Source organism: Bidens hawaiensis, unplaced genomic scaffold, assembly GCF_021521415.1.
Source record: "Bidens hawaiensis isolate Kalapana, Puna unplaced genomic scaffold, B.hawaiensis_p1.1 tig00032847_1, whole genome shotgun sequence".
Classification (NCBI taxonomy): domain Eukaryota; kingdom Viridiplantae; phylum Streptophyta; class Magnoliopsida; order Asterales; family Asteraceae; genus Bidens; species Bidens hawaiensis.
In genome coordinates, this window is record NW_027495625.1 from 163,636 (window position 1) to 180,161 (window position 16,526).

General features: G+C 40.9%; 1 protein-coding gene across 1 annotated transcript; it reads left to right on the forward strand.

Moving 5' to 3' along the window:
* Positions 1-1,435: 1,435 nt before the first annotated feature.
* Positions 1,436-11,839, forward strand: LOC143584207 (GTP-binding protein At2g22870-like). Its single transcript, XM_077066305.1, has 6 exons — positions 1,436-1,525; positions 9,574-9,709; positions 9,766-9,786; positions 10,874-10,943; positions 11,141-11,303; positions 11,439-11,839. Exons 1-6 carry the CDS (start codon positions 1,436-1,438, stop codon positions 11,655-11,657), a joined length of 699 nt encoding a protein of 232 aa, XP_076922420.1. The 3' UTR covers positions 11,658-11,839.
* The last annotated feature ends 4,687 nt before the right edge of the window (positions 11,840-16,526 follow it).

Consider the following 16,526-nt stretch of genomic DNA (forward strand, 5'->3'; position numbering starts at 1 on the left):
TCGGAAGTTGTGTATGTCTAATCAATTATTCAGGAGTAAACATGGGAATCATTGATCGCTTAGGGAACATTGGACTTTGGAAAACAAAGTCATATGCCCGTTATACATTATCATGAAAACACATCATTCATTGGACAGTCTAGTGGTCGTGTGAACATAGGCAGTATAGGTCACACTAGTGCATATGTTTGGTCTCCAAGTGGTCGAATGGTAGACAGGCCGTCACTAGATGTGGGATTCTAAAGTGTTCGATTTAGAATACACGTGACCTATGGGGTTCTTAAAGTGTTCGATTAAGAATCCGAAGGATTTCCTAAGTGATCGATTAGGAATCCAAGAGATACTAAAGTGGACGCTTTAGAATTCTCTTATGGTATCCAAAGTGATCGATTTGGGTTACCATCATGGAAATCAAGTAGCATCGTGTGGTCTTGTGTGGGTTGATGTCAAGTCTCGTGTGATCATTATGCATTATCATCATTATCATCAAGACATGGTTACATATGATTCTTTGGTATCTTTATACATATATCCTTGATATCATTACACCTGTATGCATGGGAACAATACATGGGATCATTATACATAATTCTTGCAGTCTTGTGTAGGGCTTATCACTACATTATTAGTTGACCTATCTTTATACCTTGGATTTACAAATATAAACAAGCGTAGCAGAGTAGGTTGTAGGAGTGGAGGGTTAACCGATGGTACACCCTAGGTGTAAACCCCTACAACCTAGTCTGGTACGCTTGTCTTGTCTTACAAACCTTTTCAAAACCGGGCTTTATACCCAAGCATGGTAGGATAAGTTGTAGGGGTGGTGGGTTAGCCGATGGTACACCCTATAGATAAACCTCTACAACTTAGTCTAGTATGCTTGTGTATAATCCCTTTTTCCTTAAACCTATGAATTCACTCATCTACTTTATGTAGTTGACATTTTCGTTACATGTTTTCAGGAAATGAAGCAGGAAGTAGCAAATAGCTGATAGAGGCCTTAGATGGAAGACATTTAGGATTGATGTTAGCATTATCCGTTGTAATGGAATCTTTTTGCTACCTGTTGAATTGTTGTAATGTTGACATGTTTTAAGTTTATGCATTTAGACTTTTTTTCTATTGTGCTCAATCAATCACGACCCCGTCGCCACGCCTCGGTTTTTCCGCCAATTACGACCGGGGTGTGACAGATTGGTATCAGAGCCAATGGTTATAGGGAATTAGGAAACCGACCTAGACTATAACCTAGGACCCTTGACTCTAGAAAATTCATGCATCACTATCACATGCCCACACTTATATGCTTGCTATGTGCTTATGTGTTGCATCACTAACTGTGAATCTAGTAGCGATGTACTCTTTGGCAATTTCCTTATCCAGTTATTCTTTATTTTCAATTTTAACTAATGCGCATTCTTATTCTTTTAATATAATGCCTCCTCGTCGCTCATCCGTCAATGTTGACCCCGCTGACCTCGCTGCCCTCATAGCGCAGCAAATTGCAGCAGTTCTCCCGGGTCTGGTAAACAACATGAGGCAAGAAGGAACCTCGGGTGCACCCCAAGCCCCAGAACCGAATCCCACGCTTCAGGCCGATAAGCTCTATAAGGCTTTTACCAACACTAGGCCTACAAGTTTTAGTGGAACCGAGGGAGCCGCTGGTCTTCTCCAGTGGTTCGAGAAAGTCGAAGCCTCATTCAACATGTGCTCCTGCCCGGATGAACTCAGGGTAAAATTCGCAACGAGTATGTTCCACAAACGGGCTCTCACGTGGTGGAATAACGAGATAAGAACCAGGGGACGAGACGCGGCTCTAGCCCTGCCCTGGGCTGAGTTTGTTGAGCTAGTCACGCAGGAGTTCGTTCCGAGAACCGAGATCCAGAAACTGGAGGCTGAGTTTAGGGCGCACACGATGAAGGGCGCGGATCACATGAAGTACACGGAGAGATTTCATGAACTCTCCTTATTGGTGCCCCATATGGTTACCCCAGCTTCTCGCGCTGTCGAGCAATACATCAGCGGTCTTCCGGACTCCATGAGGGGCATTGCGGTTGAAGTTGACCCCACTACACTTAAGGCAGCGATCGATCTCACTGCCCGTCTGACCAGGGAACAGCTCAAGTCTGGTGTTCTGCATCAGGATAAGGGCAAATCCTCCGACTGGAGGGCGAAAAAGGGAAGCAATAGGAAGCGGAAGGCGACCAACTTAGCTGCAATCACTGATGCTACGCCTATCAACTCCATAGCCCCCGCTCCAGCCACAACAACTCAGGGAAGACCAAGAAAGGAATATACTGGGCTTCATCCCAAGTGCAACTTATGTTCTTATCATCACCCAACTAGAGAGTCGTGCCGCAAGTGCACGAATTGTGGACGATTCGGGCACCTGGTGGAGCGATGCAGGAGTCCTGGCAACCAACTGGCTGTGGGGAATGCTAACCCTCAGCCTAACCCTGCTCGAGGCTATTTCGAGTGTGGCGCTATGGACCATTACAGAAATCGATGCCCCCGCGTCACCAGCATCCCTCCGGCTCGCGGGAGAGCTTTTACCATTGGAGCTGCCGATGCACGCCAAAACCACGATGTTATTACTGGTACGTTTATTCTTAACAACAACAGGGTGTCTGTCCTATTTGATACAGGAGCTGATAGGAGCTTTGTCTCTTGCAAATTGGTTCCTTTGCTGAAATTAAAAATTTCCGAGTTGGACCCTGCCTTTTCTGTTGAACTTGCTAGTGGGGAGTCCAAACAAGTGAAGTCTGTCATCCGAAATTGCACTCTTACTCTTGTCACCACATCGTTCAGTATTGACCTTATACCTTTTCGCCTTGGAAGCTTCGATCTAGTTGTGGGAATGGACTGGCTGTCCAGCAATCTCGCGGAGGTAATCTGCGCCGAGAAACTTATTCGTATCCCTTTACCTTCTGGCGAAATTCTAACTATTCAAGGCGAAAAATCGGGTGGATGCCTAAGGATCGTCTCTTGCTTAAAGGCCAGTCGGTACCTTCGAAAGAAGTATCCCGCATTTCTAGCTCATGTTACTCTCAGGGAATCCGAAGACAAGAGACTGCAGGACATTCCTGTTGTGCGTGAATTTTCTGATGTTTTTCCCGAAGATCTGCCTGGACTTCCTCCTAGCAGGCAGGTGGAATTTCGTATCGATCTTATTCCTGGTGCTCTCCCTATTGCTAAGGCACCGTATCATCTAGCTCCGTCGGAACTTCTAGAATTATCAAATCAGCTTCAAGAACTTCTTAGCAAGGGATTCATTCGCCCTAGCTCGTCTCCATGGGGAGCCCCAGTACTCTTCGTCAAAAAGAAGGACGGGACTTTCCGTATGTGCATTGACTACCGGGAGCTTAATAAGCTCACTATCAAAAATCGGTACCCGTTACCGAGAATTGATGATCTATTTGATCAGCTCCAGGGTGCTACGTTTTTCTCTAAGATCGATCTGCGTTCTGGTTACCATCAGTTGCGTGTTCTGGAAGAGGATATCCCGAAGACTGCGTTCCGAACTCGTTATGGTCATTACGAGTTCATGGTTATGCCTTTTGGAATGACTAATGCTCCCGCCATCTTCATGGATCTGATGAATCGCGTCTGCCGTCCATATCTTGATCAGTTTGTCATTGTTTTCATAGACGATATTCTCATTTATTCTCGTTCGAGGACCGATCATGAGCTTCATCTCAGGCTTATTTTGGAGCTTCTCAGGAAAGAGCAACTATATGCCAAATTCTCCAAGTGTGAATTTTGGCTAAGGGAAATTCAATTCTTGGGACATGTCATCAATGTCGACGGCATTCACGTCGACCCTTCCAAGATAGAAGCCATCAGAAATTGGGTAGCGCCTAAAACACCTACCGAAATCCGTTCATTTCTTGGTCTGGCCGGCTACTACCGCCGTTTTATCTCAAACTTCTCCAGGATTGCCTTGCCTTTAACCACTTTGACCCAGAAAGGGGAACCTTTCGTGTGGGGACAAGATCAAGAGGAAGCTTTCCAAACTCTGAAGAATAAGCTTTGCCAAGCACCGATCCTATCACTTCCGGAAGGTGACGATGACTTTACCGTTTATTGCGATGCTTCGAATCAGGGCCTCGGTTGCGTTTTAATGCAACAAGGGAAGGTCATCGCTTACGCTTCTCGACAACTCAAGGTGCACGAGAAGAACTACGCCACACATGACCTGGAGTTGGGTGAAGTGGTGTTTGCCCTAAAAATCTGGAGACATTACCTGTATGGTACGAAGTGTGTCATTTTTACCGATCACAAGAGCTTACAACACATCCTCAATCAGAAAGAGTTGAACATGAGGCAGCGACGCTGGGTCGAACTTCTCAGCGATTACGATTGTGAAATTCGCTACCACCCGGGAAAGGCTAATGTGGTGGCTGACGCATTGAGTCGTAAAGAAAGGACCCAGCTGCACTCTATTCGGATTCAATCCAACCTTCCTTCCTTAATTCGTGAAGCCCAGAATCAAGCGCTTGTAAATGGTGATCTCAAGGGCGTTTTGTCTTGTGGAGCCGAGCAGAAATTCGAAACCAAGTCAGACGGCATCCTCTATTTTCTTGACCGAGCGTGGATCCCGAACTCTGAGCCTCTTCGGACGCTTATTCTAAATGAAGCCCACAAGTCCAGATACTCGATTCATCCAGGCAGCAACAAGATGTATCAAGATCTTAGACCCCATTATTGGTGGCCCGGGATGAAGAAAGATATCGCTTCGTATGTGATGAGATGTTTGACTTGTTCGCGAGTCAAGACAGAGCATCAAAGGCCGTCTGGGCTACTTCAACAACCTATTATTCCTCAGTGGAAGTGGGAAGAGTTAGCTATGGATTTCATCACCAAGCTACCACGGACGCCTAGCGGTCATGACTCAATTTGGGTTATTGTGGACATTCTAACAAAATCCGCCCACTTTATCCCGGTTCGTGAAGACTACACTACGGAGAAGTTGGCGCGGGTATACATTCGTGAGATCGTTTCCCGTCACGGTGTGCCTAAGGGCATCACGTCTGATCGTGACAGCAGTTTTTCTTCCAGGTTCTGGAAATCTTTGCAAAAGGCCTTTGGGACAAGTGTGAAGCTTAGCTCTTCCTATCATCCAGAAACGGATGGGCAGAGCGAGAAGACCATACAAACCCTAGAAGACTTGTTGAGAGCTTGTATCCTCGATTTCGGTAGTAGTTGGGAAGCTCATCTGCCACTGGCAGAATTTTCTTACAACAATAGTTACCACGCTACCATTAAATGCGCGCCGTTTGAAGCTCTTTACGGCCGCAAGTGTCGCTCTCCCTTGTGTTGGTCCGAGACCGGGGATTCACAGATCATCGGCCCCGAACTAATACAGGAGACAACCGATCAAATTGCTTTCATTCAGCAGCGACTCAAAGACGCTCGATGCCGACATAAGTACTACACCGACAAACGACGCAAGCCACTCGAGTTTCAAGTTGGTGACCGTGTCATGCTGAAAGTTTCCCCCTGGAAGGGCGTAGTCCGCTTCGGGAAGAAGGGAAAGTTCGCTCCTAGGTATGTTGGACCATTCAAAATCCTTGAAAGGATCGGACCAGTTGCTTATCGTCTTGAGCTGCCACCGGAACTCAGTAGAGTTCACAACGTTTTTCATGTTTCACAATTAAAGAAGTGTCTTGTTGACGAGGCCCTTCACTTTCCCGTCGACGAGGTTCGACTTAGCGACAATCTGCTTTTCGTTGAAGAACCCGTCGAGATCATGGATCGCGAGGTCAAGAAGACCAAGCATAGCCGCATACCGCTTGTGAAAGTTCGGTGGAATAACAAACGCGGACCCGAGTTTACTTGGGAACGCGAAGATCAGATGAAGGAGAAATACCCTCATCTGTTCTCTTAGTCTATATTCTTGTAATCTAATTGTCTAGAAGTCAATATAAATTTGCAGCATGTATCAAATAACTGTGTTATTCAATGAATATCATGTTGCCTTGTTATGCTTATAAGTATTCTTTTATTTGCATCCACAAACTTTGGCTACTCAGGGCTCATGCTGGAAAGCACAAGTCATATCTACTCGATCATATAAACCTTGGGGAATTTATACATCATTTAAGCTAAAAATTGTCATCATTCTAGCATTCATGGAGCATGGTTGTGTGTATGTGTGTGGTGTCGTGTCAAATTTTCTAGCCGCACGCAATAGAGTTTATACATTGATACAAGGTGAGCTTGTAATTATAGTCCGGAATATAATTGCATCAAGGTCACAGGTGTATACGTGTATAAGCATTATGCTATTGTGCAACTAGGAGTCGTGAACTCAAGCTTCGTGTAGGGAATTATTCGACAAAGGTTGAAGGAGTGGTGGGTTAGCCGCTGGTACACCCTATATATAAACCCCTTCAGAACGAGTTGAATATGTCTGAAGCGAAACTTGGAATTAGGGACTTATAGTTAGCGTGGCAGCTGTGAGACATTAAATTCAAGAATTATTGAGGGAATTATTCACAGAAGATTGAAGGAGTGGTGGGTTAGCCGCTGGTACACCCTATATATATACCCCTTCAATCCGAAATGAATATGTCTGATGTAAAGCTTGAAGGTGATGCCATGTAGTGGAAAATAGTGTGTCGTCCTGTGTGTCATTGACCTAATAGGAGTCGAAGGAAACACTCAAGTAAGGTTGAAGGAGTGGTGGGTTAGCCGCCGGTACACCCTATATATAAGCCCCTTCAACTTGATTTGGGTGGTATCTGAGACGAATATTGGAAGTAGTGGCGCATAGTGGTCATCATGGGATCATGAAATCTAAATCATCGTTGCATCAAGTATACTAAAAAATCTAAATTTCGGGACGAAATTCTTCTAAGTTGGGGAGGATGTAACGCCCTGGAATTTGACTGGTAAACTAAAATCAAGAAATCATCGGAAACTATACACTTTGGGTTCTGGACGATAAGTTCGGAATCCATATAATTGGAAAATCTGTTTATTTCAGCTAAAAAATGTCATTTCATAAAAAGAACCTTTACGTTTGAAAAATATTAATTTTGTGTTTTCGAAAAATAAAAGGTTTTTATTTAAAAAGATTCCAAGCGATTACTTGAAAAATGATTTTTATAGAATTTTTTTTACTGGAAAGTTCTAGCTCGTTAAAACTTATGAACTCAGCTAGCCTTGACCCGTAGGTAACCGAAACCCGAACCCGATAGAACCAAGTATATAAGCGTAGTGCAAGAACAAACTCCACCATTTTCTTTCATCTCTTCCACACCCACACCCAAGCACCCCAATTCTAGAGAGAGAGTAGTGAGAGAAAATTATTCAATCCAAAATCCGAGTTCACCAATCTGTTTATTGTTGTTTTTGGTAAGATCTTCTTGAAAATCATACGTTTTTATCATCAAATCCGGCCCCGAATAGAGCAAAAACCCCAACTTTTGTTTCAAGTGTGTTCTTGGTCAAAAATCGTCATTTTTGGTGTCAAAAAGCATACTTTTGTTGTTATAAACGTTAGGAATCAATAGCCCTATGGATTCCGAGCATTTCCATGTATAAAACATTGATTTTGGGCGAAAAATCATGAAAATCGTCAAAATCCCGTAGGTTTCTCCGTCATCCGGCTTGAAGGAGTCGAATAGGTCTATTCGGTCGAATAGACCAATCGAACCTGACCATTCGGTCGAACCATCTCCTATTCTGTCGAACAAGAGACCATTCGGTCGAACCAGTGGGCAAACGAACAGACTAACCAAATCAGAATATACATTCGATCGAATACGATTGTATTCAACCGAATGTACATCCTACTCGACCGAACGAGTCCTCAATCGACTGAACGTGTTCTTCCCAGCCCCTTTGACCGAACCAGTACCATATTCGACCGAACAAGTAGCAGATTCGATCGAACCTGCCCTTATTCGACCGAATGTGCCAGAATCAGCTTGTTTTCAACTTTAAAACTTGGTTTTTGCTCGAGGTCGCGTAGGCTTATACTCTTAGACTTAAAGCGTGTTGTTAACCTATTATGTCCTTGTCTAGACTTAGAGGATCGACGTTTGGCAGCACTCGACCACCCTAGCAACCATTCTTAGCCAACAAGGTGAGTTCATAGCCCCCTCTTTTCTTTTAAGCTTTTCAAATCATTGGGATGGAAACATGGTAACTGTACACGTTTTGACAAAACTCATTTATTTAAACATTCTTTATCATAGACATTCTTGGCAAATCTTTTGCAAACAATGAATATTGGGGAAAACAAGTAATCATGGCAGGTTACTCATACCTTAACTTTCTCGGAAGTTGTGTATGTCTAATCAATTATTCAGGAGTAAACATGGGAATCATTGATCGCTTAGGGAACATTGGACTTTGGAAAACAAAGTCATATGCCCGTTATACATTATCATGAAAACACATCATTCATTGGACAGTCTAGTGGTCGTGTGAACATAGGCAGTATAGGTCACACTAGTGCATATGTTTGGTCTCCAAGTGGTCGAATGGTAGACAGGCCGTCACTAGATGTGGGATTCTAAAGTGTTCGATTTAGAATACACGTGACCTATGGGGTTCTTAAAGTGTTCGATTAAGAATCCGAATGATTTCCTAAGTGATCGATTAGGAATCCAAGAGATACTAAAGTGGACGCTTTAGAATTCTCTTATGGTATCCAAAGTGATCGATTTGGGTTACCATCATGGAAATCAAGTAGCATCGTGTGGTCTTGTGTGGGTTGATGTCAAGTCTCGTGTGATCATTATGCATTATCATCATTATCATCAAGACATGGTTACATATGATTCTTTGGTATCTTTATACATATATCCTTGATATCATTACACCTGTATGCATGGGAACAATACATGGGATCATTATACATAATTCTTGCAGTCTTGTGTAGGGCTTATCACTACATTATTAGTTGACCTATCTTTATACCTTGGATTTACAAATATAAACAAGCGTAGCAGAGTAGGTTGTAGGAGTGGAGGGTTAACCGATGGTACACCCTAGGTGTAAACCCCTACAACCTAGTCTGGTACGCTTGTCTTGTCTTACAAACCTTTTCAAAACCGGGCTTTATACCCAAGCATGGTAGGATAAGTTGTAGGGGTGGTGGGTTAGCCGATGGTACACCCTATAGATAAACCTCTACAACTTAGTCTAGTATGCTTGTGTATAATCCCTTTTTCCTTAAACCTATGAATTCACTCATCTACTTTATGTAGTTGACATTTTCGTTACATGTTTTCAGGAAATGAAGCAGGAAGTAGCAAATAGCTGATAGAGGCCTTAGATGGAAGACATTTAGGATTGATGTTAGCATTATCCGTTGTAATGGAATCTTTTTGCTACCTGTTGAATTGTTGTAATGTTGACATGTTTTAAGTTTATGCATTTAGACTTTTTTTCTATTGTGCTCAATCAATCACGACCCCGTCGCCACGCCTCGGTTTTTCCGCCAATTACGACCGGGGTGTGACAGGACAACTCTAGCAAATCCTCTCGCCAAAACCCTCTTCACCAGATTCATCCTCTCGCCAAAACCCAAAACCCTAACAACACTCTCATCTCTCACAGCCACAGCCACAGCCACAGCCCTTACCCTACAAAGAAGAACAAACCCAGTTGCAGATTCCACAAGACAGGCTGTTTATCCCTCCAGACACCCAGAATCCTGAAAGGCTCCAATATTGTGCTGAGCCAGGATGCCCAGGTGATGTCAAGAGCAGTGTGGAGACCGAGGCCTGTCCCAGTGACGGCTCGCCCGAGTTTGCCCTTCCAAGAAACCAGGTAGGTAGTATGCACACCAGCTGTTGATTTAAGAAATCTCTCTGAAAATTTGCAAACTTTACTGCACTTGTGGAGTTTTGCTTATTTTTCTATACAATTTGCTCGTTTGTTTATCCCGTAAAGTTCTTACTTGTTGTAGATAGTTATTAGGCTCCGAGCTCTGGCTGGCCGTTGTAGGGGAATATGTTTGTTATTAAGCTTGCAGCCATATTCACTTTTCTCTGCGTTTCGTATTTCCAAAGGTGTCCTTTCTGAATCGTCTTGTCTAGCCTTCAGATTGAAGTGTTTCGAATTGGATAAAACAGATAGTTCTGTAAATCTGTTAAAAAACAGATCAAAAGAATTCATGTGTATAGGGGACAGCCAGGCGGTTGAGTGAACAACAATCAGATAATTAGTTTATATAGGGCAAACTCCCTTCAACTGTTGAACCCTCCCTTCTACGGGTGTTGCTCATTCGACCCATTGGGGCACCGCCTCTTTGGAACCCCCATGGTCTAGGAGCTCTTGAGGTTCAATGGTGCTCGAAATCAAAACAGTCCTGAACGAGTCTCTACTCCACACCTTCTAACTCATATCTATGTTTGTTTTGTTTTCACATCTGGTCTTAAGTAAATCCGCTTATTATTGATAACACTACAATGGCAACATTTTCTAATGTATGTATTTGGGTTTGTTTATGCCTTGCCCACGGGCCCCTGTTAGGTTAGTTTAGGGTCTATTTCTGATTTCTTGTTTCGGGTTCCCCCTCCAGTCTACTACGTACGCAATTTCGATACCATGTAGTCCATTATCTTTTACATATATACAATAACTGAATCTTGATGTTAATCATGTTGATGTGTCATGAAGATGAATTTTTTACATATTTGGATTGCATAAATAACATTAAATTGTTAGCCACTAATGAATAAAATGTATGGTGTCCTTTTACCTCATCGACTTACATGCAACTGTGACACGTTCAAAGATATAATTTTTGTTCAAAACAAAGTTCTAACGTATTTATTTAACCATTTTTTCGTTATTTTTAAAAGAAAAAAGATCCAAAATGTATCTTCTTTTCATGCTTTGGTTTGTTTTGTAGGAAAAACACAATGCATCAATCACTTCCGAATTAATGACAGTTGGTACTTGGTGGATTTGCCTGGATACGGGTACGATTAATTTCAATATATATATAATCAATCCAAATGTACACCTGGATCATATATACATGTGAAAAGTAAAATTAAGGAGGGTTCACCTATTTGTGCTTGTCAGCTATGATTATAGACAGTGGATAAATTCTTAATTAACCATCAATTTTTCAAATTTGTTTCTCTTGATTAATTTGGTAAACCTTTTATGACAGATATGCCTCAGCACCAAATGAACTTAGAAAAGATTGGAACAAGTTCACTAAAGACTATTTTCTAAACCAGTCAACACTGGTCTCGGTTTTCCTGCTCATTGATGCTAGCATTCCCGCCAAAAAGATTGACCTTGAATATGCAAGTTGGCTGGGTCAGAACCAGGTATATTCTTAATCCTAGTTCAGTTCAGTGATATCGGTTGTTTGGATGTGTGTTTTGAAAGTGGTTAATAAAGACATCCAAACACGCCATAATGGACATTATCATGGCTTGATTGAGTTTGTTTTGTTTTGTAAGGTTCCGATGACGATAATATTTACAAAATGTGATAAGCGGAAAAAGAAAAAGAATGGTGGAAAGCACCCTGAAGAAAACGTGCAAGATTTTCAAGATTTAATTAGAGAGTATTTTGAAGCGGTACCGCCATGGATTATGACTAGCAGTGTTACCAATCAAGGTCGGGATGAAATATTGTTGCACATGGCGCAGCTTAGAAACTACTGGCTCAAGCATTGAGTTAGGTTTCGAGGGTTATAGGTTTTTTTTTGATTCATAGACACAGGGTTACAAGTTGTCTTGCCTTTTTTGGAATCAAAGGGTATGTTCTAATGTGTACTTAACTTGTTGATTTTGAAACCGCGGTTGGTTTGGCTTTAGAAGGTTGAAATATGTTAAAAGGGATTATGTGATGTGTTTGGTTGGGAGAATGTTTAATTTCTAAAACTATCACTTGATAGAATGAAAACAGTGATTAATGATAAAATCCTTTATTGCATTTTGTAAGGTTTTGTTTATTTTCATTGTATTTTTATAAGATACTAAAAAAGTAAAATAAAAAATAAATTGCAGTGCCACGATCATAAATGGAAATTGAAATAATTAAAACAAACTCTCATATTGAAGTCCTAATGGAATGCAGATATAAACGACAATAAACTCCCCTAATAAAAGTATTACACTCATCTACTTCAGTTTGGTTCATTCCTTGTTCTGCATCTTCAATCTTTATTTATCTACACATTTCTTGTCTTATAACTTGTTATCAACAATGAGATAATAATATAAGTTAACCCTTAAAATTTATCACCTTACTTTGACAACATTTCTTGTGCATGAATGACTCGTACTTATTCTTTAACACTTTAACAAGAAGCTAGCCTAGAAACAGTGTATCTTTTTTTGACTTTGCAATGAAGGCCACCATTTTTTTTGATGAGAAACTAACCAATGAAAGGTGATTCGGTTTCAACAGAACCAATTTCAATTCGTAAGTACTAAGAGCATTGTTCTCCATACCCATCTTCATTTTTAAAATTTAAAAAAAACATCTAAATAATCACTCCATTACTAAATATTTTAGTGAAATGTCAAATTTAGAGTGTTGTCACAATACTTTATTTCCAACTACCCTTCTATAAATGTATATTAGAAATCAATTTATATTGAAAATGATAATAAAACAAAACAATATAGAGATTAGACGTGCACAAATCGGGTTCAACTGGAAAACCCGAACCGGTTCGAAACCGGTTTTTTCACACCGGGTTGTAAAATGGAACCGGTTCCAATCAAGAACCGGTTCGGTTCCCGACCCGAACCGATGCCCAGATATGCTAACTTTTAAGAACCGGGTAGGGTATGAACCGGAACCGGTTTTTACGTAAAAACCGGTTCCACCGGTTTTTTTTGAAATTTAAATATTGTAGCCGTTAGGAACCGGTTCCAACGGCTATATAGCCGTTTTTGACCGTTGGAACCGGTTTTTTAACTACAAATAGGTTATTTTCTTACTATAAAGAGCAAGGTTTGTTTGTGTACTTGTTAAACCAATTCCAAAACTATAAAACACACTCCAAACCACAATTAACCTTAAACCGACAACAAATGGCAACTAATGATGACGTTGTTATGGTGATCGAAACAACAAGATGCCCCGATGTTTGGGTTCATTACGATTTGTGTCTCATGTCCGACTCACATGAGTTGGCACGTTGCAAATATTGCTCGAAGTTTCTTAAAGCAGGGTCCAACTCGACATTACGAAAACATACGAATAAGTATTGTCGAGAGAAAAGAAGGTTGGAAGCTAAAAAAACGGAAGTGGGAGAGTCGTCCGGCTCTACAACCCAAAAATAAGTATTCCCTGATTAAAACAACGGACTTTGTTTTTTATGTTTTAGTTGTTATGTTTAGTATCGTTTATGTTTTAATAATGTTTGTAATAGTTATTTTTTAAATAAATAAAATGTTCGTCGTTATTAAAAAAGTAACAAAAATTAATCATGAGTAACAAAAGTAATTATAATAAAACAAATCAAAACTAAATATTAGTTGAACAAGTTACAAATAATTTTACCAAAACAAATAATTACAACTCTTCTTCGTCTTCATTCTCGTCTTCACCCTCGTCTTTGTTATCGGAAGAAACCCCGTCCTCCGCCTCCTCATCATGAATATGACGCTCTATTGGTATTTCGTCTTCAAAGTTCGCCTTGTGTTGTACACGATCCACCGCATCCAAATGGTCCTTTAGGCAAATGCAAACCTCTAGAGACTCGGGAGTTAGTTTTGTTCTTCGCATAGATAACACCCTCCCACTAAGAGAAAAAACCGATTCGGAAGCAACCGTTGAGGCTTGTACGGCAAGCAAATCACGAGCCATGGCGGATAGAATGGGAAATTCGTTTTGTTTACCTTTCCACCAAGCCAACAAATCAATATTGCGAATTTCGTCGACCGTTGCGCCCTCAACATAGTTTGCTCCACTATATCGACCAAGTTCGCTACTTGGTGTGTTTCCTCTTTGCCTCTTAGATGCCGATTCACGAATCCCATTCATCAAGTTTATAAGTGGGTCATTGCACGGCCTACTAGTTGTTTTTTTCACAAAAGACGATCTCGTGCTTGGACCATACATTTGAAAATAATGGTCATAAAGGTCTTGAAGGTTTTTGTTGAACTTGTCCTTCGCTTCCGTCGACAACTTCGGTATGTTTTCAAAATATTTTATGAACTTTTCTTTCATCACCGCAACAATATTTTCGAAGAGTTTGTTCTTCTCCGCAAAGCTTTTAAAAACACAAGACATATAGTACAATTCTTGCAAAACCCAACAACTAGTAGGGTAATAGACTCCCGATAATTTTGTTGTTGACTTTTTGAACACGTCAAGATACTCCAACAAATAACCGACTTGGACCCAAACACTTTCCGGAAACATATCGGCCTCGCGTTCTTCAACAAGATTGTTATGAAAAGCTTGTAAAGTTTGGCGTTGGGCAAAAGCACACTTTAACATATGACAAGTTGAGTTCCAACGGGTTGGAACGTCCCAATTCGGCCCCAAATACTTTCTTTCAACCGACTTGCAATAGTTCTTATATTCAAGATGTCTTCTTTTACCACTTTTGAAGACATCTTGTAACATAAGTCTAAAGTATTTTAAATCATCACAAATGTTTTCATTGTCAAGACCTATTTGAACAACCAAGTTGATGATATGTGCAACACATCGGACATGAAAAAAATCCCCAAAACAAGGTGGTGAATATTTAATGATAAATTTTTCAGCCGCCTTAGTATTGTTTGAAGCGTTGTCAAATGAAATCGAAAATATTTTATTTCTCAAGTTGTAAGTCGTTATAACTTCATCAAGTAATTCAAACAATTTTTCGGCGGTATGTGGGAACGGGAAGTTTTCAAAAGCGATGGTGCGTTTCATCAATTGCCATGTCACCGGATCAACCCAATGAGCGGTGACACATATGTATGATTCGGGCAACCCGTGTGGTGCCGACCAAACATCGGTAGTTAAACTAACCATGGCTTCTAAAGAATGAAAAGACTCGATTAACTCTTTTTTAGCACACTCCCACAACCTGATACAATGACGTCTTAAGGTAGTACGACTTACATGTGTGTATCTCGGTTGTAGAGTTTCGCGAATCAACGACGTCAACTCCGGGTCATCAAAGTGGTTAAACGGCAAACCTCGTTGAATAACGAACTTTGCCATTCTATCTTGAACTTGAGTCGTGTTGTAACGAAATAGTGTACCATCTTTACCCAAGTCAATTTGATCGGTCGTGCCAATCCCTTTCAACGCCTTGCAATATGGCTTCTCGATGTGCTTTCTCAAAGTAGAGTTGGAATCGTGCTTTAATATTGAACCACATAGTTTGCAACGAGTCTTTTGATAACCTTCGTCATCCACAATCAAATCCCAATTCTTCCATATGTCTTGGTTGCGGTTATGGTTGACTACCGTAACAACCCTTGGGTCCTCCGTAACAGGAACGGGGGCAACAAAAGCACTCTTCTTAGCCTTCTTGTTAGTTTTTTTGATGGGTGCCATAATAATATTTAGTTGGATGGTCGGGTAAAGGAACGGGTTTGCTAAAGGAGTAGTATTTTAGTTTGTTTTTGAGTTTGGTGGTAAAACAAGTGGCGGAAACAAGTTATATATAGGTTTGGGCATCAAAAACCGGTTCCAACGGCTATATTACCGTTGGAACCGGTTCCAACGGATCTATTGTCTCAAAAACCGGTTCCAACGGCTATATTACCGTTGGAACCGGTTCCAACGGCTAATTGGTGTCTAAAAAACCGGTTCCAACGGCTATATTACCGTTGGAACCGGTTCCAACGGCTAGTTTGACTTTTGTTTGACCCTTTAAAAAAAACCCGTCGGAACCGGTTTTTCCAGGTACGAACCGAACCGGTTCCAATTAAGAACCGGGTAGGAACCGGGTTGGAACTGATACTGACATACAAATAGGAGAACCGGGTACGATTTTCGGGTACAAAAATACCCAAACCGGGTATTGTACCAACCGGGTTGGAACTGGAACCGGTTCCGGTTCGGTTCCACCAGTTAGGTTCCAGAACCGGTTTTTTTGTGCACGTCTAATAGAGATGGTAATGGAGAATTAGTTGGAGGAGATTATTTGAAAATGATGTATAAGTTAAATAAATTATGTTTTTTAGTTAAATTTTAAAGATGGAGATAGAGAACCCATTGGGAATGCTCTGTGTATGAAACAAACATGAAAATTTAAGAAGATATATGAACATATACTAATCACAGAAGAACAAGAAACCAGAAAGTTAAGCTCAAATTCTACAATAACTTAACCAGACAAACATCTCATAGGTCTGGTCTATATATTCAGTTTGAAACAGAAACACTCAACAAAACTTGGTGTATTCAGTTCAAAACAATTTTGGCACAAACTGGTACAAATCAAATAAAACCAGCATCTGGTTTAAACAAGAAAGCAGATTCAATCTTAGGCATACAGAGCATGTAAATTATTTTGTCTGCTTAATTATGACTTTTTTCAATAACAGACTAGCAAACTAAAACATAAAATTGGTCAAAAACTG

What these genes read in the sequence shown, in the direction of transcription:
- LOC143584207 (XM_077066305.1), top strand. Translation starts at nt 1,436, where the DNA reads ATGCCTCCTCGTCGCTCATCCGTCAATGTTGACCCCGCTGACCTCGCT. An exon ending in CAGCAGTTCTCCCGGGTCTG is followed by an intron (nt 1,526 to 9,573) that starts GTAAACAACATG and finishes CATCTCTCACAG; the next exon opens with CCACAGCCACAGCCACAGCC. An exon ending in GTTGGCTGGGTCAGAACCAG is followed by an intron (nt 11,304 to 11,438) that starts GTATATTCTTAA and finishes TTGTTTTGTAAG; the next exon opens with GTTCCGATGACGATAATATT.